Raw genomic sequence first — 22,838 nt, 5'->3', positions numbered from 1 at the left:
ATTCCTATCGGCATTTCCTTGAACATTATGCCTACTTCTGACCTATCTGGACAATTAAAAAGTAAGATTCCTGATTTAAGTAGTAAGGTCCATGCATATAGCTTCACGTCCGGGGCACACAAACCGCCTTTGTTTTTTTCAACTTGATTTCCTCCATGAGATCCTAATACCCTTTGAGGCCCATACAAAGGAATTGAATTTAGCTTGAATTTGTCTGAGCTTATCTTCATTAAAAGCTAAGGGGATATTCTGGAACAAAAAAATCAGTTTGGGGAGCAGCATCATTTTTATAATATTCACTCTTCTGATAAGTGTAAGGAGGAGAAGAGACCAGCCCTTTAACATCTCATTAATTTCTTTATTTACTTTATCTAGATTTCTATCTGTTAATTTTGCAATGTCCTGGGTAATTTGGACGTCTAAATATCTTAACTCCTGTTTTACGATAGGAAGCCGAGCTTCAACATTCCAAAGCATACATTTCGTTTTAAGCTTGTTGATCTGGTACCCAGAAATCTGACCAAACTGGGTTGCGGCACTATATATTACCGGAATTGCTTGAGTTGGGTCCGATGTGTATATTAGCATATCGTCAGCATATAATGAGACTTTTCTTTCCCAATTTCTAAATTTTAAAGGTACTATGCTCATGTCTTGACGGATCTTCTCCGCCAAGGACTCAATGTATAAATCAAAGAGCAAGGGCGAAAGGGGACATCCCTGTCTTGTGCCTCTTTTGATGCATATGGGTGCTGATAAATTTCCATTAACCAAAACTCTAGCTGTGGGATACTGATAAATTGAGGATATGGCTCTGCAAAAATTGTTCCCCAAATTACATTTCTCTAACACCCTAGTTAAAAAGACCCAGTTTACATGGTCAAATGCCTTGGCGGCGTCGAGCGTGATAATGGCCATAGGCAATTTATGTAAAGATGCTAAATCTATAGCTCCTACCAATGCTTGGATCAGATTCTGGATAGATCGCCTTCTAACAAATCCCTTCTGATCCTCATGCACCAATTTGCCAGCAACGCCGTTCAGTCTCTCTGCTAAAATTTCGGCAAAGATTTTATAGTCCAGATTCAACAGAGAGACTGGCCTGTATGAGTCGCACGACGCTTGCGGTTTTGAAGGCTGGAGAATTAACACTACCGTTGCTTCATTCCATGATGCGGGCATCTTCCCTCCGTTCTCAAAAAATGAGGAAAATCGCCTACAGAGAATTGGGGCAACAACTGGAGACAAGATTTTATATAGCTCTGCTGCCAGCCCGTCAGGCCCTGGTGCCTTACCCCTCTTACTTGAATTAACTGCCAAAACCACTTCCCTCAGATCTATTTTTCTGTTTAAATTGTTGGCTTCTTCAACCTCAATTCTCCGGACTGCATATTGTTCTAACCATGCAAGGATCGAAAAGTTCTGCGGAGACAGATCCTCATTATATACCTGTTCAAAATGGCTAAAGAAAGCTTTTTCAATGTCCGACGCGTTATCTGAGGTCTCTCCCGTTATATCCAACCGCACCTCTTTAATTCTATTCCTAGATTGGTCTTTTTTAGTTTTCCAGTCCAAAAGCTTCCCACTAGCTTCCCCGTATTCAAAATGATCAAGAGAGCTAGCCTGCCACCGGTTCCTGAGTCTAGTATCTGAAACATCTTCTAATTGGGCTTTACACAATGCTAATTCTTGTAGAGTAGATGGTTTTGACTGATAATTCTGGGCTAACAGTTCTTGTTCTAACCTGGCTATTTTTACCTCTATTTCAGATACCTTAGCCCTGAATTTCTTTGTCTCGTGGATTGAATAGCCAGAATTACCCCCTTCAAGAAGGCCTAATAAGCGTCCCATACCACTTCAATTGGGACAGTTCCCGAATTTAGCTAAAAAAAAACCTTCGGACTCGTCCAGCAACTTTTTTGCCACATCGTCCTCCAACAAAATTGTTCAATCTAGAGTCCACCTCTTCGTACTTTGCTCACCCAGCAGCTTTAAAACTAGAGAGACTGCTGACTGATCAGAGAGGTGACTCCCTAGATGCTTGACATCCTTATCCCCCAACTCCTCTGCGATTAAGCAAAAATCTAGCCTTGATTTATGACCTAACTTCTTGTTATGAAATGTGTACTCCTTCTTTGATCCCCATTTCATCCTCCAAATATCTAACCATCCCAGTTGGTGCATAGTGGTTCCCAGAAGATTACGAGTTTTAGAATTATTCATGGATCTATCCCTGTATGTTTTATCTGTTTGCGGGTCCAAGACCACATTGAAGTCACCCACTAAGATTAGGGGATCCTTAAACTCTAGCAATTCTTCCATCATTTCCCTGAAGGGAAGAGGGTCATCCAAATTCGGGACAGAGTATCCCACGACTGTAAATTTATGGAAATTATATTTAATCGTGGCTATGGCCCATCTACCCTTTTTGTCTACCCTAGACTTCTCTACTACTACAGCTGGATTCGCTTTAACCACAATAGTTACCCCTCTTATAGTTAGTTGTTGAGAGGTACAGATCACTTCTTGGGTCCATTTTTTATTATTACATACCTCTCTCAACTCTTCCTCTGTCAGATGGGTTCCTTGGAGTATAAAAACCTGCTCCGGTGCGTCTTTCATATATTGAAATACCCTTTCCCGTCTGTGCACTACCCTCAGACCATTTAAGTTCCAAGTTAAGACCTTCAGATATATATCCTGGGTTAGCTTAGACTGTACCGTTGGTGGAAGTTATGGTTACTTGAAACACTTTGGCGACTCAGACTTTTTTTTTTTTTTCCCACATGCTCCCCACCCAATGTGCCCACTCCTCCTGCCCCTCCCCCTTCCTTTCCCTAGTGCTCCCCTGGAGAACCCCCCTTCTTCTTCTTGGCCCTACTCTGGCCTTGAGCCTCCTCTCCTGACTCCAGACGACATATTTACATGTTTACCTAATGAGTTGTCTCCCTTGTGTGCCACTTAATCTTGTTTTCCACTTAATTACCTATCTAGCTTATACCAATCAGACCAGAAAGGAAAAGGGAGGATCAAAGAGTATTTATAGAAAAGGGAAAAAAAAGAGAGTTCTAGAACTCAAAAAATGACCTAGTCTGTCGTTCTAACAGCCAGTGCCTCAAATTTCTCCTCTAATTTTTCACAGTACGTTTTAATTTCTTGTTGGTTCTGTTATGAGACCTTGAACCCGTTCCTCATTTCATGGCTTAACGACTGCAGCATTCGCAGAACCGACTGATCGTTAGGGGTCTTATCCTCTTCATCCAATATTTCCGCCCCCAAGCTACCTGTCATATCCGAACACACCTGGGATTTATCCTCCGTAGTTAGTTGGGGAACCTTACTTTCCTTAGAAAATACCTCTTCATTGCTAGATTTTGCTAGTTCATTTTGTGAGATAGATAAATTATCACTTAACCCTGAACTCTGCATATCTATTATATCTTCCTGACCCACCAAGGGCTGATATCTGTTCGGGCTCAAAAGGCCTTCTGGAAACTTCAGATCTGTGCCAGCAAGACCTCCCTGTAGTGGTCTAAGCTTCAAATTCGGAGGCATCACCTTAAAATATTGTTTAAGTGAAGGAGCAGGCTTTATTTTATTTATTATAGCTTGAGGGGGTATATTTTTTAACCTGTCTCTCCTCTTCTTCGATTTCCCCTTAGAGTTGGAAGACAAGGGCGGTTTATTTATAGAGAGCGGCACTTTGTTTTTCGGGAGAGTTATATCTTTTTTCACCAGTGACAAAATGTTTGAACCCTTAGATCCCTCCGTGTCTTGCTTCGTGCTTCTCAGACAGTATCTCCAGCCTTGTGGACCTTGTGAATTACTCCCTAAATCAGGTGGAGCTTCCTCTGCTGCCCCAGCAGATGGAGTACTCTCCACCTGCCTTTGCTTTCCCGTCCCAATGGATTCTGGGGCTTGAAGTCCGTAAATATAGTTTGCCCCCCTGCCTCTACCTACATGCGATATTCTAGAGGCAGCGCTGCGCCCCCTCCTCACTTCTGACGCGGCTCTAACCCACTGGACAGCCCCCTTTCCCGATCTAAAATCTTGAAATCTCCTCACCTCCTACTCAGCGCTTGAAGCCGGTATAGCCGATTGAGCCAGTGGACCCCCACCAGCAATGGCGGCGTCCACCCGGGCAATATTCCCTGTCTCAGCCAGGTCCTCTTACCCCCCCAGGCACTCGCCACGGGAGCCCGCTGAGACCGACGAAAACCAGTAATCCTTAAACGCGAGGCGCGGGATGTGTCTCGCAGAGCCCTAGGGAACACCATGTACAGCCGTCACACGGTCTCCCCGGTCACATCCGTATTCGCCTGCACTCGCCGCGGCCGACTAAAACAGCAACTATTCGGCACAATCATCTCAATTGCGTGCTACAGTGCCCGTATCTTTACTCCGTTCTTATCCGGTCATCGAAAGTCAGTATTTTCCACGGGAGACACAAAAGCAGGGCCGGTCCTAGAACTTCTGGGGCCCTGGGCGAAAGGGAAGTTGTGAGGCCCCTCTAATTTGCATGTAAAATCCAGTTGCCGCCAGCATGACTCGCGGGTGGGAGGTCTCGGGGGGGGCGGGGCGGTTCGCGCGGGGGGGGGTGGTAGTTTAAAAATAAAATAAACGTACCTTCCCAGGTCTCGCGCCATCTCTGCTCCTGACCTGCTTTCCGTCTTTCCTGCCTCTAGCAGGAACAGCAAGCAGGCAGCCTCCCTCCCCATAGCCAATCACCACGCTGCAATGTCAGCCGACCAGCCTGGCGCCTATGGGGAGGCCATTTTCTCTATGTAGGTGCCTACATGGAGAAAGGCCAGAGTGTGCATGACTGGTTTGGTCAGCCCTGGAGGGCAGACCAAACAGTCAGGGCCCTTAGCTGCGGGCAAGGCACTCCTCCCCTGCCCTAAAGCAGACCAGCCCGCCCCCAACCAAACACTTCTGCTTTCTCGCAGTGCGCGTAGCAGAAACATAAAATGGCCTTTTTTGCATTTTGTGTTTCTGCTTCTCGCACTGCGAGAAAGCAGTGGGGCAACGCTCCTCCGCCCTGGTGGAAGAGCTTTGAAAGTTACATCGTGGGACTATTGATCTTATTTGGCATCCCTGAGGAGACCTAACGTGGATATCAGTAACAACATGGACAAAAAGATAAATATACAAATGAAATAAGTCCATATATTTTAAATCTGTATTAAATGGATTACATTTGTCACATTGGATGGAAAAGCTAGGTGCAGGTCTCACAAACATGTATATTATTTACTCCTCGTTAACTGATTGTTTCGAGATGAGTGCATGATACAATTTCCAGTTCTGCCTCATAAAGGGGGGAGATACTGTGAGGTAATGAGGGGCGGGATCATTCAAAATATAAAATGACACAAGAGAAAACCTCTCGCACCATGGATATAATTGCATATTTCAGAAGGCCCCCTTATCTTTCCGTGCCATTATTGTGCTACCTTAGGATGACATTAATACTTCGTAATTTGTTTTAACATAAATCCTCTTATCAGTATCCCACACGCACATGCTAAGAGACACAGGACAATCTTTTTTGTGTGTAGGCTCTTTACTCACCAGAATTATGTTAAGTTTAAAACACAACACATATAGTAACCATTACATCACATGACACTACAATGCATGACACTACAACGCATGCCATTACAATGCATGTCATTACAATGCATACCATAACAACGCATACCATTACAACGCATAGTACCCTTACACTATCCAACACTTACCCTACTGTTGCAGCCCCTGGAGTTAGAATAGTAATTTTTACCCCTACACTACCCAACACTTACCCTACTGTTGCACCACCTGGAGTTAGAATAGTAAATGTTACCCCTATACTATCCAATAATTACCATAAATGCAATGTAGTGGTATGTGTTGTAATGGTATGCGTTGTAAAGGTAGTATGCGATGTAATGGAATGCATTGCAAATGTAGTTTCTTAAAATGCGATGTCGTGTCATGCGATGTAATGGAATGCGTTGTAAAGGATGTTGCGATGTGAAAAATGTGTTGTAAAGGCATGCGTTGTAAAAGTATGCTTTGTAACTTCATACAACCAATGGTATAGTCACCAAAATGCAGTACAGTGGAAAATATATTGGGTTTGCTCCAAGTAGGAGTGCATTGCAGTCCTGGCTCTACTGATTTAACCAACTGTTTGATTCTGGGCAAATAATTTTGTCTCTGTGCCCCTTCCACTGATTTGACAGCAGGGCAGCACTTTGAAACAGCTTTCATGTGAGAAATAGACATTAAAAGATTACTCCCCGGAAAGGTAGAGGTGGGGAGAAGATGTGGCGTTACTTCAGGGCTGCTGAATTTTGACTGTGTCTCATCCTGTGATTCTCGCAAGTCACTTAATCACACTGTGCCTAAAAAAAGGAATATGTCCATGTTTCACGTAACTGGTGCTCACGTAAAGCACTCCAATACCTTTCGGTCAAGTTTGCGCTATATAAAAAGAGCAGAAGAAAACGGGTTTCATTTACACATTGAAAGCTATTTGCATTTAAATTACGGAAGGTGCTCCTGATCCTTCATGGTGCATTACCCCCTCGTGTGCTACAACGCCTTCTTTTCTGCCACTGACAAGCATCTCTTTCGCAGCTCATCAGCATCTGAAAGAGTGAGAGTTGCTTGTTTTTATAAATGTTAAAACTGTCAGGCCCCAAAATGCGTGCTAATTGTCACTGGCGTGGGGAGTGGACAGCATCCTTAATCACAGCTCAAACCTGGCAAATGCAGAAGGGCCTCGCGCGACACGACACATGGGGCTGCAAGGCCCAGGGGGAAAGGGGCCCCCTCCCTGGGGGTTAACAGCCATTGCCAAGGGCTGCGAGGCACAGGGGAGGGGGGCCTCTTCCGCTATTCATACACAAGCCTGTGAAGCCCAGGGGAGAGGCAGCCCTTCCCTGGGCCACGCAGTGCTCACCACAGGCGCGAGGCCTAAGATGTGGTGAGGAAACACTTTTGCGAGGCCCCCTGTTGATGGGCTGAGCTTGGGGCCCTGGGCAGCCGCCCATGCTGCCCATGCCTAGCGCCGGCCCTGCACAAAAGAACACCGTCTTTAGTCCCGGAGCCTCCCGACTAGCTTCTGCCGCTAGCCGCCATGTTCTCCCTTGGTCCCGCCATTCCACCCTTCGCATGGCACCGAGTGGTATTGTTTGGAGTCATCTTGCGTATGCTTTGTTCTGGATAGTTTTGCTTGGTATGTGTAGCTGAAGAGTTCTGCTAATTCAAGCGTATGTCATGTTGAGGAATGGTATGAGGTTTGTTTATCATATCTTAGGATCTCCAGTTATCTCTTTGAATAAGTTTATCTGTAGGATGTTGGTTAGGTGTTTATTTAGTGTGTTTTGTTTTGTCTTGGATTGATATAATATTTTCTGAAGATTGCAATCGAGTTGTCAGTTCATTGAGATCCAAACGTGGTGCCTCTGAAGTGTGTTGGTGTATATGGCTAGTTTTTGTGACTGCCTTATGTTAGAGATTAGGATTGTTTATAATGTTTTTTTTCTGTTCTGAGCTCATTGATACTCAACTAAAAGCAGTATATGAGATGTGTTGTCTGTGCCTCTGTATTCTGTCTAAGGTGTTCTGTTGGATGTTTGTTACTAACTGAACACACTGTTGTATGTACAGCGACTGTTAAGTACCAGCTGCATCAACATGGCTCAGCATTTCAAGTGCAAATTCAGGATGTGTGCATGGTGTGTGCTTTTTATTATCTGTGCTGCTGGGAGCTCATTGATACCCAACTACATGGAATGATGCCTATTATGTTGATTTTGCTGTTACTAGAATAGTCCTGTTGTGAGCACAGCAATGCCCCCCCCCCACCTATATGGCGAATGTGTGCTGGGTTTAATGCATTCTTATTGTTTCATCTTATTTTTCCATTTGAATGCGGAGACTGAGTATAGATTTTCTGCTCCCACTCTTCTTCCATACCTCTACCTTACCTCATCTCCCCTCTTCTCACCTATTGAACCTGCCACTCTCTGACTTCATGATTCTTGAATCACCTCAATTTTCTCAGCCTCGTCAGATTAGCCTTGCTTTCCTTCTACCTAGCTGGAGCCCTGTGTACCAGCTCATCTGATGAGTAGCATTCTGTCCTTTGTATCCCCCTTCCCATTCAGTCACTCTTCCCAAAGTGCCTTCCAAATCCCATTACCCCCAATACTTCTCCATGTTTCAGCGCATAACCAGCAAAGCAAGTCTGGGGAAAGAGCTCTCATGGGTCTAGTAGTACAAAAAAGGGCTGATTCCAGGGTTTGTTTAAGCTCAGTTCTAGCACTATTTTTAATAGCTACTGAATGCTAACCTCAATATTCCCTTCTGCATAAAGTTATTGTCTAGGCCAAATCCAGATCTTTAGTAATTTTACCAATTGTACAATGACCACCCCATTTAGATATTGCACATGCATCAACCTGGCTCAAGCGCCTCCATCCACCAGCCGTGGCCAGGACCTGACATGAGCAACTCCCATCACCTAACCCTCCTTATTCCCCTGGCGTGATTGCCAACACAAGCAAATACCTGTTCTCATGTTGTGATAACACTCACTCAAAAGTTCTTGTTTGACTTCTCAAGTGGAGAAGACAGGCTCTTCTCATCTATGCATGCAGTCCTATACCCTCCAGCAAGCATGCATAAATAGGGTTCTATGCATGCCACCCTGACTTTGCCTGAAGGTATGCATTGAGGTCATATACTGTGACAAGGAGGCCCAGAGGTGTGGGCCAAATAGAGGGGTGCATTGTGAAGATATGAAACTATCTTCAGTTGATTGCAACTAGCCAGTTAATTTAAACGCAATCAAACGATATATGTGGTACTATTGAATATAAGTTCAAGTTTCAGTAGGCCAAAGGACTGCTACATTGCTTCAAAATGAAATGTAGCTTCAGAAGCAGCCTGCAAGAAGGTCCCCTAAAAATTAAATTCATACGAAAGCAAGCAAACTCACCTTACATGAGTTCATAAGAGAATGACTCCTGCCCTAAGGTGAGATGTGACTAAGTGATCAGCTCTAAACTTCCAGCAGGTGATACATTGGGCTTGGGAGAGGTTTGCTTGAATCACTTGATTATTAGATGCTGAGGCCAAGACCAGGACTTCTTTCTCAGGTATTGAAATATCAGCATCACAGCATTGGGCTGCGTTGCTTGCCGATCACATCACTTCGATCCTTATGACACTACATTTTTAGTAAGTGGCAAACCAGACAAAACTAGAGTATCCCCATATGTAATCTAGTTTGCCTGCGGGACTGTCTACTCCCATTATGTTAACATGTATATTGTATTTACTGACTCCTAACTCACAAATATATTGTACACTCCTAGTCTTTGTACTTCCATGTAAACTGCTCTGCTGCCCTGGTAGTCTATTTTTTGTGCTGTATAAAACTGAAAATGAATAAAAAAATTAATTGTGGTAATCAGTTGTGAGGGCGCTAACTGAGAGTTTAGTGCACTGGCTAGATACCGACTTACACAGAACTTTAGCTGCGCCAACCATTGCCAAACCAGAACCAACAGGGGGTATTAACACCAACCAGTTCAGTGGCTTACAGCCCAGAAGACGGAGGGCTAAGTCTTCTCACCAGACCTGAACCCATAACCTACAAGTCATTAAAACTAGTGGACAGTGTTTCCCCTTCTGAGCAATCCTGTTCGATAGATTGCATAAATGATGAATGGCTCACTGATCAGCGTCGAAGCCGGCGCCAATCCGGACCAGGGCTGGAACCGGGGACGATGTCGTGGGCGACACCCTAGGAGACGGCGCCAGCGGAGGGGTCGTACGGTCGACTGGCGACGTCCCGGATCCAGGCCTGGATCCTGTGGAGCCCTGCGGCGTCGGGATCGGTGTCGTCGATGGCACCGGGGCTGAAGTACCCGACGGAGACGGAGCCGGTGGCCCTCTAGGGCTCCCAGACGGACCCGCGGGGCCCGAAGGTGCCTCGACAGGGCCAGACGGAGGGAAGTGTGACCTCATGGCCGTGAGGAAAGCACTGATCTACTCCAGCGTCGCGTGCAGCCCAGGGACCGGCGGGTATGGAGCTGAACGCGGCGCTTGCGGCTCCGGTGGAACCGTGTGGGCGGTGTCGCCCGAACCCCCGGCCGCGTCGAGTGAGCGTCGGGAGGAGTCGGTAGAGCGATGACGCTTCTTCGACTTCTTTTTTGAGTGCCTCGACTTACCTGAGGACTTGGAGCCCGACGAGTGGTGGTGACTCGTCGAGCGGCGATGATTGCGGCTCCACGACCGGTCTATCGACCTCCTCCTGGACCGGGACCTCGAGCGGAGCGGGCCGACTGCCAGTGCTCCAGTCGCTTACAGGACTGCTCCCGCCTTGCCTTCGAGGTCAAGGCCCGGGAGTCAGGGCACGACTTGTCATCGTGGTCGGCCCAGAGACAGTAAAGGCACCGATGGTGGGCGTCGGTCACCGACATCAAGCAGCGACAATCCTCGCAAGGTTGAAACCCAGGCATTCCTACCAGCACCACAAGTCGAAAACAAAATAAAACTAAACAAAATCGAAGTCGAAAACAAAATAAGTTTCTGTAGATGGGGATCTCTGTGTATAGTCATGATCTAGTGAATAGTCCCGTCCATGTGCGCGGACCCCGGAGCAATCAAAAATAATCTCTTAAGTTGTCAAAACATGCAGAACTGCACAGACACTTAAGAGAGAATTTAAAGACAGATAATGCAGCCTATATCCACAGGCTACACTGTCCAGTACTTCAACTAGAAGTTCCACCAAAATCCACAAACAGCACAGCCTGTCCAGGTTTCTCCACAGAGAAAAAACTTGCCTTTAACAGCAAAACCCTCTGGAATGAAAGAGAGAAAGAAATGGACAGACAAGCCCCATAGGCTGCCATTATGTGGCTCAGAACAGGATACTGTGCCTTTAAGAGAACTTTCCAGAAGTCTCACAGTATCCCAGAATGCACTGCAGGTCCCTTTTACTTTCAGTTCTTTTTTCCGGCTCCTGCTAGCAGGACCCTGGAGCATTGAGCTCTCCCTTTCTAAGAGTTTATTTAGTGATTTTTCACTTTTTTAAGTGTTTGAGTGTATTTCATTTGAAGTACTTATTGCTTTCTTCCTTGTGTGTGTTTCTGAGCAGCCTTTTATTGTCAAAATGCCTGCTTTATTTGACAAATGCCCAGAGTGTTCGAGGAAGCAGGCCAGGTCTGACCCACACGAGGTGTGCATCATCTGCCTTCCCTCATCTCATGTCCCAGAGGAGTGTGACATTTGCCAGGGCTTCTCCAGCAGGACCCTGAGAGATAGGATGAAGATCAGGCTCCAAGGCCTGGAAGACAGAAGACTGAAGGCACAAGGTGGGTCTGGGCAGACTTCCTCTGCCCATGCTGAGGCCTCTGGGGGGCTCCCCAGGGGCAGGAAGACCAGCAAACGTCCCCATTCTTAGTCTGCTTCGATTGCACTGACGACGGCGTCGAGAGGGATGACTGCAGTCTGTTCCCCTTCTCCCCAGGGCTCTGGGTCGAAGCGGCGTCGACGCTCTGCGTCGAGGGAACTGAATAGACCGTCGTCGAGATCACCGGTAACGATTTCATCGTCGTCGTTGTCGTCGACATCGTCGTCGAGTTATCGACGTAGAGAGGTGGTCCGGCGTCGGCGAGGGGATCTTTGACGTCGAGGATGACGTCGAAGTCTCACAGGCGTTCGTCGTCGAGGAGACGCTCGGCGTCGAGGCGAAGGTCGCCGTCGAGGCGAAGGCGCTCGCCGTCGAGAGGCCGACGGTCGCCGTCGGGTCGACGTTCTTTGACGCCGAAAAGGCGCAGAAGGAGTTCTGGCGCCAGGAGTCATTCTAGTCGGCGGCATGTGCCGATAGGGGATTCTCCATCACCTCAGCCTTGGAAGGAGGGACAGTCACCGGGCTCGGTGTACTCTGAGGTGTATACACCCCCTAAGCCGAGGTCAACTCCACCTCCACCTCCCTTGCCCAAGGAGCCTCCGCCGCGGACTCCCTCCGCCGCTCCCACCTCATCCTCAGCCTCCTCCTCAGCCTCAGCCTCATCCTCCTCGGCTCCCAGCTGGCGGACCGCCTCCGGTTCCTCCGAGGACAGCTTCGCTGCCACGATATCCGACGCCTCCTAAGAGGACCCCTCGGCCGAGGCCCCCAGTCAGGCCGAAGTCGCCTATGCCTGTGAGGCCTGTGGAGCGTCCGAAGCCGAGGAGATCGCGCTCTCGCTCCGGTCGGAAGGGTAGATCGCAGAGTCGTCACAGGTCTTCGACGAGATCAAGACGACGCCACAGGAGGCGCAGGTCACGGTCCCGCACGGACTCTTCTGGGACCAGGGACTACTCACCGACTCTGTCGGAATCCCCTGGGACGAGGGTGTCGCCCGTAGACGACATCGTCACGTTCCAAGATGTTCTGCTGAGGGGGGCAGCGAAGTTGGGCATCACGGTGACGGTGCCTACGCCCACGACGTCCGTGATCTTCGAGACGCTCAATAAAAAGCACCTGTCTCGACCATTGCTGCCTCTAGTACCAGGATTGGTAGAACCCGCAGAGGAATTGTTTCTCACTCCCGCGGTGACGAAGGTTGCTCCCTCCAGGCTCCTTAAGAAGTACCGGGCCCCCGACTCGGACCCGGCTTTCCTTCGGATGGATCCGACACCGGACTCTGTCATAGTGACGGCGGCTAGGAAGCAGCGTGCCACCACCCCGTCTTCCACGGTCCCTCCTGATAAGGAGAGCCGCTGGATAGACTTGGCAGGCAGAAAGGTCTGTGGGACGGCATCTACTGCAATGAAGGCGGCTAGTGCCACGGCTTTGCTAGGGCGGTACGATCGTTCCCTATGTGAGTCCCTCCAGCAATTCGCTGAGCTCCTTCCTCGAGACAAGAAAGAGGACTTTCAAGGGATTCTGAAGGAAGGGATGCTGGTGTCTAACCAACTCATCAGCACAGCGGCTGATGTGTCTCTTCTGGCGGCACATGGATACTGTCATGGTGTCAACCAGCGACGCCATGCTTGGCTTCGCCTTACGTCGCTCAAGCCAGAGGCTCAGCAGCGGGTGGCCAATCTGCCTTTCTCGGGGGAAACCCTGTTTGGCAAGCATGCGGATGACGAGATGGCCCGCATGAAGGTGGAGGCCGAGACCCTGACCGCCCATTCCAGAGACGGTTTGGGGCGCAGGGCAGAGGGCGTGGGCAGGCGTCTGGACAGCAGCAGCAACAACAACAACAGCAGCAGCAGTTCCGAAGGCCCTTCCAGAAGCGCTTGAAGGGCAGAGGCGGCCAGCAGTCCGCCACAGCGACCAAAGGCCCGGCTGGGTCTCGGCCCTGAGCGGTTAATTCCCCTTCATCCGTTACCCGCTCCGGTGGGGGGGAAGTGTTCAATTTTTTCTGGCAGAGTGGAGAAAAATTACTCCGTACAAGTGGGTGCTGAATATTGTTTGCAATGGATACAGTCTCCGGTTCACCAGCCCGCCTCCAGCAATTCCTCCGGTCAGCTTGCAGTTTCAGCTGCGCGAGCTCCAGGCAGAGGCAGATATCCTGTTAAGGAAAAGGGCGATAGAAGACGTACCTCTGTCTCAAAGGGGAAGAGGTCTGTACTCCCGGTTCTTTCTGGTTCGCAAGAAGGACAAGAACGAGTTCAGGCCCATTCTGGATTTGCGACAAGCAAACAAGTGGATTCGCAGAGAGAAATTTTGCATGCTGTTGTTGCATCAGATTTAGCCTCAGCGCAACAGGGAGACTGGCTCTGCGCTATAGACCTACAGGATGCGTACTTCCATGTGCCCATTGCACACAAACACGGGAAGTTCCTGCGATTCCAAGTCGGCGCCAATCATTATCAGTACACAGTACTGCCATTCGGGCTGAAGTCTGCGCCCAGAACATTCTCGAAGTGCATGGAGGTGGTAGCTGCACACCTGAGGAAGAACAAGGTGTTTGTCTACCCGTACCTGGACGATTGGTTGATCAAGGCCTCCTCCTTCTCGGAAGCTCAAGCGCACTTCCAGAAGACGTGCGTTCTCTTGAACAAGCTGGGGTTGCACATCAACATGTCCAAGTCAGTCCCGACTCCGGTCCAGTGCATACAGTACTTGGGAGCCTCCATCAATACGCTGTCAGCAAGCGTGTCTCCTTCGGAGGAGAGACGTTTATCACTCCTTCGAAAAGGCTTAGGCTCTTATGACCGCTCTACAACAGATCTACAACAGTGAGGACGGTGTCTTCTCTACTGGGGTCGATGGCCTCCTGTATCTTCCTCACGCCACACGCACGGCTGCATGAGACCATTGCAGGAGTGCTTGGAGGATCAGTGGGATCAGAGGAAAGGATCTTGGGACGACAAGATACGAATGTCTCTGCATGCTCTTCAGTCTCTGAAGTGGTGGTGTTCAGCGGAGAATCTCCTCAGAGGGGTTCCCTTCCACAAGGACATTCCCATACAGACTATCATGACGGATGCGTCTCTCCACGGCTGGGGGGCGCACTCCGGAGACTTACAGATACAAGAGACGTGGTCCCCAGCGGAGTCCACGTACCACATCAATTTCCTGGAACTCAGAGCTGTTCACTTGGCGCTGAAGGCCTTTCACCCGTCCTTCCGGACCAACTCTCTGCTTGTTCAGACGGACAATACGACCACGATGTATTACCTCAACAAGCAGGGGGGGTCGAGATCGCGCACTCTGTCGCAGGAGGCGCAGGCGATCTGGCACTGGCTTCTAGCCAGAGGACTGACGATAACTGCTACCCATCTGCCAGGTGTTCAGAATGTTAGGCAGACGCACTGAGCAGACTGATTTAGGAAAACCACGAATGGGTCATAAACGAGGAAGTACTAGGAGAAGTCTTCGCAAGGTGGGGGACTCCAGACGTAGATCTGTTCGCCACCGCCGAAAACAGCAAATGCCGAGACTTCGCCTCCAGGTACTACCAGCAGGGGACGCCGGGGAATGCTTTATGGATCAACTGGTCGAACAGCTTTCTGTACGCTTTTCCACCCATTCCCCTGATTCCGGCGGTACTCATCAAGCTGTCCCAGTCCAGGGCGCGGATGATCCTGATTGCCCCGGAATGGCCCAGGCAGTGGTGGTTCACGGACCTGCTTCACCGGTCTCTCCTTCCTCACATACGGCTGCCGTGCCGGCTGGACCGTCTCACGAAGTTCAGGGGGCAGATGTTGCACCCCAACCTCTCGTCTTTGAGTTTGGCGGCATGGCTCCTGAGATAGTGCAATATGGCCATTTGAATCTACCAGAAGATTGTATGGACCTACTGAAGGAGGCTAAGCGACCTTCCATTGGACTTCTTATGCTTACAAGTGGAAGACGTTTTCCATCTGGTGCAAGTCCAAGAACTATGACCCAAAGACGTGTAAGGAAGATGTCAACCTTCCGTATCTTCTACATCTGGCGCAGTCTGGCCTTCATGTCCATTCCATTAAGGTTCATCTTGCTACGCTGACTGCCTACAGGAAATGCCCTTCACAGACTTCCTTCTTCCAGATCCCTGTGATCAAAGATTTTTTGGAAGGCTTGAAGAAAGTGTTCCCTCCTGTCCGGCTTCCTTCGCCTTCATGGGAATTGAACGTGGTGCTGTCCAGATTGATGAAGGAGCCTTTTGAACCTATTCATAAGGCTTCGTTGCAGCACCTGTCCTGGAAGGCGGCGTTCCTCGTGGCCATTACATCTGCCCGCAGGGTGAGTAAAATTGAGGCGTTGTGTTGCCAAGAACCTTATACTGTATTTCATGTTGCTACGGTTGTTGTGCGTACTCACCCTAAATTTCTTCCAAAGGTTATATCTGATTTCCATGTTAACCAGACCATAACTTTACCTACATTTTTTCAGAATCCTTCATCTCCAGCGGAAAGGTCCCTGCATTCCCTGGATGTTAGGAGGGTGTTGAAATTTTATCTGGATAAAACCAAGGATATTCGTAGGTCAGACCAATTGTTTATCAATTATGGATCAGTCAGGACCGGTCTTGCTACCTCTAAACAGTCCATCTCGAGGTGGATTGTGTCCTGTATACAATTGTGTTACCAAAAGGCTAATAAGACCTTAGGTGGTAAACCTAAGGCTCATTCCACCAGGGGCAAAGCTGCCACCACTGCTTTGTTACGTAATGTTCCAATTGCAGAAATCTGCAAGGCAGCCACTTGGAAGTTGGTCCATACCTTTGCTAAGCATTACTGTCTGGACACTGATGCCAGGACAGACGCTCAGGTTGGGCAGGCTTCGCTGCGAAATCTGTTCGCACAGTAATGGTGTTATTTCATTTTTTCTCCACCGCCGCTTTGGTGTGGGGATGGGCTTGCCCTTCTATTCACTAGATTATGACTATACACAGAGATCCCCTACTACAGAAGGAGTAGGTTCTGTCCTGTAACTCCAGTTCTGTAGTAGGGGTATCTCTGTTATAGTCATAAGCGCCCGCCCTCCTCCCCGGTGGAGAGAGAGAGATATTCATGGAAGGAATGCTACAGGTCTGGCGTGTTACGCCGTCAAAAAGAACTGAAAGTAAAAGGGACCTGCAGTGCATTCTGGGATACTGTGAGACTTCTGGGAAGTTCTCTTAAAGGCACAGTATCCTGTTCTGAGCCACATAATGGCAGCATATGGGGCTTGTCTGTCTACTGCTTCCTCTCTATCATTCCAGAGGGTTTTGCTGTTAAAGGCAAGGTTTTTCTCTGTGGAGAAACCTGGACAGGCTGTGCTGTTTGTGGATTTTGGTGGAATTTCTAGTTGAAGTACTGGACAGTGTAGCCTGTGGATATAGGCTGCATTATCTGTCTTTAAATTCTCTCTTAAGTGTCTGTGCAGTTCTGCATGTTTTGACAACTTAAGAGATTATTTTTGATTGCTCCTGGGTCCGCGCACATGGGCGGGACTATTCACTAGATTATGACTGTAACGGAGATACCCCATCTACAGAACTGGAATTACAGGACAGAAACTACTCCTTCCTAAGCTAAGAGTTCCAGTGACGGCATTATGAGAGCTATGATTATTGTATTAAATACAATTCTTCAGGCTGTAGTGGAAGACAGTCCGGCATTATACCAGAATTAACCCCAAAGAGGGATTTAATGACATATGAGACTTATTTACTGGTCTTAACTCCCATGGAAAGGAAAGCAAAATATAAAATTAAAGATGAGGCTATGCTTCTGGTGAAAAGGAACATTTCTGTGATTTGGGAGGCTACCTTTGAAGTGGCATATTGGCTCGCTGATTTGCTGAAATGGACCGAAATTAAAATTAAAAATACCTTCCTGTGCAATATGATGATGAGGAAGTAAAAGTCGAGCCTCACAGAATTAGAATTAGTATGCATTAAATTTACCTTAACAGACATCTGATGATATATATATATATATATATATACAACTGGGGAAGGATATCGAAATACTCTTTAGGATGGTTTCCTAAATGAGGTTTGTAAAAATAGACTTGTACATACATGGTGCTCTAGCTGTCAAATGCACACATGTGGGAAAAATCTGAGCAGCTGTCAGAAATCTAGGAGTAGGAGATATATAGCAATGGCCCAGTGCACAAATATGAAATGCCCTGTAAATTACCTTAGTGGTCTATATTGATAGTAAGCCAACAATATGTCCTTGAGCACCTTCGGCAACTTCTTGTTGTCCAAGAAAACATGCAAAAATATGGACATATACTCCATAGTCCCCATAAAAGTTACACATGTTGGATATGTATGATTTAGATTGAGTATAGACAGATAGACCTAAGTTCTTTTACTTGGCTAAATGAACGTGTAAATGAATGTGATATTGGAAAGAATAACAGTTCTGTTTTATCCATAAAATCAGTAAGGAGGAATGGAAACAAAAGTCAAAATCTTCCCAAAACCGATATAATCACCCTTGTAACTCTCTATTCTTCCCAAACAAAGTTGAACCTATCCAATGTATAACTGCATAGGTGAATCGTGTGATAAACACATAGGTGAGATGGTGAGACCTCACTGTATTAGTGCTGTCATAAAGAAGTTAATGTTTTGCATAAAAATAAATAAAAACACTTTGGAGAAAAAATATATATATATATATTTAATTTTTTGTAGTGACTTGGGCTACAGAAAGACTTGCATATCTTGAAATACCCACCATTTGTTGGTAAAAGGGAGTTTGAGACCTATTTATTGGGAAATATAAATTAACTAGTGTTTGTGCTTTGAGGTCTGAGCCTTACATTTGTAGAGTGTAGAATAGAAGGTGACATCAATACAGAAATATTTATCCTGGATAGTTGCCGAACTTTGTTGATGGGTTTTTTTGTCCTTTGGGCACTTTATTTTAAATTTTCGAATGTATAGGTTTTTGAAGATTTACTGCATACCTATGTTGTGCTTAATGTTTATCTTTCCCATTAGGGTAAAAACAGCACACCTCTTGCTCCACCACCTAAGCCTGTTCGTAGAAGATTAAAATCAGAGGATGATCTGAAACCAGAAGTTGAGGAGCACAATCAAAAACCTAGTGCTGTTGTACCCCCACAGCCAGCTATTCCTCGGTATAGTAATTGTGAATGATATTTACAGTTTCTTAATATAAATGTTAAATAATACAGTTAACATGTGTAATTTTAAGGAAACCATTAAAAAATTGAATGCTAAACCTGCAAGGAGTCTTTTAGGACTGTTACCAAATCTGTACAATACTTTTAGCTCTCTGCTACTTTGAGCACGTAAGTTGCTCTTTCAACCTCACCTCATTTCAATGTGTCAGTTACATTGCTTTTTTTTCATAGTTTTTTTTTGTATTTTCTGATCCCTTTATTTTAGGACCTCAGTGCTGACTTGGCTTCACTGCAGCACTGACCAATGTCATGAATCTCACTTATTATTCTTCATCCCTGAAGAGCACAGAGTAATTTAAGCTTTTACCAAGAAGAAGGTCCATATTTTTAATGTTAAAGCAGTGTAGCTTCTAATTTTGACACTTTCTAAATTCTAGAACATGCCCCAGGCACTAGATTGAATCTGGAGATTTTTTTCCTAGCAGTGCTCCCGCTCCCATCTTGATGTTACTGTGCAGCTCTGTGTTGGCTCCATGCTACCATGGTAGTGTTGAAGCCTAGCCACAGAAAGGCCCCAATCCTGACCATTGGAATTAGTTTTTTCGCTCCTTCTGACAGTTTCACCCCCAAATTGTTGGTTTTCTGACAACTTCCCCAAAAACATTCACAGTGTGCTAGAAAATGATCTCCCCTCTGAAAATGGCGGGATTCAAGCCATGCCACTACAATAGGAAGTAGATATTGGTCACAGACCGCACACGGTGTGTCTCTGGTGCCTGAGCTTGGGACATGACACTTAACCTTGTGATATGTGTGCTACAATACTCTCAAAGGTGATCCAAGACCAGGAGTCAAAGTTGTATGGCTTGGAACACAAGATGAAATTGCGACCTTCGCCAGCTCGGGCCCATGGCCAAGTCCGGCAACCGTTCAACTTTGTGCTTGAAGTCCCCTGGTAAGTCTGAATACACATGCAATCACCGGAAAGCGATGATGACTCAATCCTGCCAGTCTGACTCCAAAGAGAAGGTACAAGGGCATCACGATGTAAGTCGCATTTCTTCAAGGTCATCCGTGACTAAAAAGGATTCCTTCGTTGTGGAGTGTGCGCAGGTGCTGGGAGATGTGGCAGTGTCTTGGCAGGTCGAGGACCAGTCTTGCGTTCTGGATGTTCTGTAGCTTGCGGGTGAGGTTTTTGTTTATTCCGGCGTAGAGTGCGTTGCCATAGTCGAGTCTGCTGGTGACTAGGGCGTGAGTGACGGTCTTTCTATGTTCGAGGGGGATCCATTTGAAGGTCTTACGTAGGAGGCGGAGGGTGTGGGAAGCTGGAGGACGAGATGGAGTTGATCTGGCGGTCCATTTTGAGCTTGGAGTCCAGGATGATTCCCTGATAAGCGTGCGTGGTCTGTGGTGGTGGGCGGGCTTCCGAGGCAAGGGGGGCCACCAGGTGTTGTTCTATGCATCAGGGTTTGGGCCCATGATGAGTACTTCTGTTTGGTTGGTGTTTAGTTGTAGGCAGCTGTTTTTCATACATTTGGGGACGGCTCATGCCTTCTCGAAAATTGTGCCTGTCGGTATTGTGTTCTTTGGATAGGGAGAGGGTGAGTTGGGTGTTGTCTGCGTATGACACAATGTTGAGTCTGTAGGTTCTGACGATGGGGGCGAGCGGAGCCATGTACACGTTGAAGAATGTAGAGCTGAGGAGAACCCCTGGGGGACTCCGCAGGTGGTAGGTGCAGGGTCAGAGAGAAAAGGGGGGAGCCTGACCTGCTGCGTTCTGCCAGGGAGAAAGGAGCAGATCAAGTTGAGGGCCTTGTCTTGGATCCCTGCGGCATGGAGTCTGCGTATTAGGGTGCGGTGAGAGACTGTGTTGAACGCTGCTGAGTGGTCGAGAAGGATGAGGGCTGCTGTTTCTCCTTTGTCCAGTAGGGTGCGGATGTCGTCTGTTGCAGCGAGGAGCGCGGTTTCCGTACTGTTTTTTTCTGAAGCCGGATTGGGAGGAGTCGAGGATGTTGTGCTCTTCGATGAATGTGGCGAGTTGGTTGTTGATGGCTTTCTCGATGACTTTCGCTGGGAACGGGAGCAGGGATATGGGTCTGTAGTTTTTGAGGCCGGTGGGGTCCGCCGAAGGTTTCTTCAGGGGGGGGTTGACCTCGGTGTGTTTCCAGTCGTCTGGGAACGTGGTAGTTGCCAGGGAGCGGTTTATGGTGTGGCAGAGCATGGGTGCGATGGTGTCGGCGGCTCTGTTGAAAATGTGGTGGGGGCAGGGGTCCGTGGGGGCCCCAGAGTAGATTGACTTCATTGTCTTCAGTGTGTCTTCGGTGGTGAGGGCTGTCCAGTTGTCGATCGCTGGCTTCAGGGTGTTGGAGGTGGTTGGTGGGGGTTCAGTGTGTTGGTTGTCTTCGTCAAAGTTGTTGTAGATGCTCTTGATTTTGTGGTGGAATAAGGTGCTGAGTTTGTCGCAGAGGTCTTGTGAGGGATGGATGTCAGTGGACACGCTGGTGGGTTGGGCGAACTCCTTGATGATGATGAAGAGTTCTTTGCTGTTGTGTGCCTGAGTGGAGATTCTGCCTTCAACCGCATTTTTCCTCATTTTTCTGATGAGTTGGTGGTGTGTGTTGGTGTAGGCTTCTGTGGATTCGAGGCTGCTGCAAGTGCGTCTGGACTCTCGGAGTTCGGTGGTAAAATCATCTGGCTTTCTTGGCATGGGTGGTGTTGTTTTTCTTGAGGGGGGCTATGATGTTGGCGCTGTCGGAGATCCATCTGTGCAGAGCACTGGTACCACTGACCCTTGTGCCGCAGGTTGATGCAGTCCTGATACCTGTGTGGGTTCTCAGAGCGACATCATCCGGAACTCAACCAATGTTATCCTAGGAAATTACTAAAAGACCAGCCTGTTGTCATGTTCCCAGATTCTGATCCTTTACAGCATCACAGCTATCAGCAGAGGCTACATTATTTTTTTGGGGCTCTGATTCTAATTCCGTATCGGAGCAGTGGCACCACATGTATAGACTATGAAATGATGGTGAAGAGGATGGTGTGCTACACCCTCGTTTTACTGATAATGCCTTGCACTTAGATTTACAGAATGCCAATGATTCTGCTACCTTTCCTGAGACAGCTTAACTTGCCACATAAGCCACCAACTGAAGAGTACCTCATTAGTAGTAGTGACTCTGATGGCCAGCTGAGCTGCTGAAAGTACAGCTGCATTCCACTGAGACTAAAATTAATGTTTTGAGATCAAAATCCCTGCCCCTACTTTCATGTAATAATCCCCTCACAGATACTCTGAAGGATTTTTGGTCGAAACCACGTTCTTTCCTGCTTGTTTACAGGCGGTGGCCAAACTTTATACACCTGTGCCCGGTGATTCCGATTCTCTTACCAAGCACTCCACTCCAGGGAACATTATTTCGCACGATTCAGCCAGTAAGGTGAATCCTAATTAATTCCCAACCACTATAGAAAATCCAGGAGGATTGATGCTTTTAGTAAACTTATGTTTTCTTGAACCAGTCTGGAGCAGTGATCTCTGAATGCAGAATACCTAATAGGCCGCTACATATATTCCCTTTGGGGCATGGCCAATGAGATCTTTCCGGCAGCCAGGGAGGGTCTTGGGTCTCTTTGGCCCACACCATACATCAGTGGTTCCCAAACTGTGTGCCGTGGCTCCATGGGGAGCCATCAAAGCTAGCCAGGAGAGCTGCGCACTAAGCACTTTAATGATTTTAATGTTGAAGGGTTTGTTGGCTCCAGTTAAACTAATTAGACTTAAATGCATGATTTTGATGATTTGTAAGTGACACGCCTAAAGCTGGAAACGTAGTTCTTAATTGATGGCATGTCGAGGCAGATGACCTCCATATTTCACTGGATCCCCATGTTCCAACACTCCCAAAGTAAACGGAAGATGCTTGATTTATTTTTTTCGACTTGTTAATAGTTAAAAGAAATTCTAAATGCATTTTACACCAATGCAAGTTATCAGGAAAGTGCGGTTGTCCTGTTTATTAAACACATTAAGTATTGACTATTGTACTTGAACCATAGGTACTTCCAGTACATATTTCTTTCAGTACGCATAGATTTCCAGACAGGCCTGCTCTCTTCTTGAGCACAGGAAAGTAAAACACCATATATGGCATAATGCCAACATTTGGAAGCAAGAAAGAGGGACGTTAAAAAAAAAAAAAATCAGAGGAATTTATTTGGAGGCAATTTTAGGGAGGAGACAGCACAAATAAAGCTGTATGAGGTT

General features: G+C 47.3%; 1 protein-coding gene across 11 annotated transcripts in view; it reads left to right on the top strand.

Annotated features, from left to right (window-relative positions):
• Window positions 1–22,838, top strand: part of REPS1 (RALBP1 associated Eps domain containing 1) — a 1,025,500-nt gene that overhangs the window by 930,758 nt on the left and 71,904 nt on the right. For all 11 annotated transcript variants that reach the window (XM_078649357.1, XM_078649363.1, XM_078649362.1 and 8 more), the window contains one exon: window positions 18,426–18,565. In XM_078649357.1, the coding sequence (XP_078505483.1) occupies window positions 18,426–18,565 (140 nt within the window). The remainder of the gene's footprint in view (window positions 1–18,425; window positions 18,566–22,838) is intronic.

The sequence above is a fragment of the Lissotriton helveticus genome, chromosome 6, assembly GCF_964261635.1.
Source record: "Lissotriton helveticus chromosome 6, aLisHel1.1, whole genome shotgun sequence".
Classification (NCBI taxonomy): Eukaryota; Metazoa; Chordata; class Amphibia; order Caudata; family Salamandridae; genus Lissotriton; species Lissotriton helveticus.
Note: the sequence above shows the minus strand (reverse complement) of the source record. Positions and strands in the feature narration are given on the sequence as shown.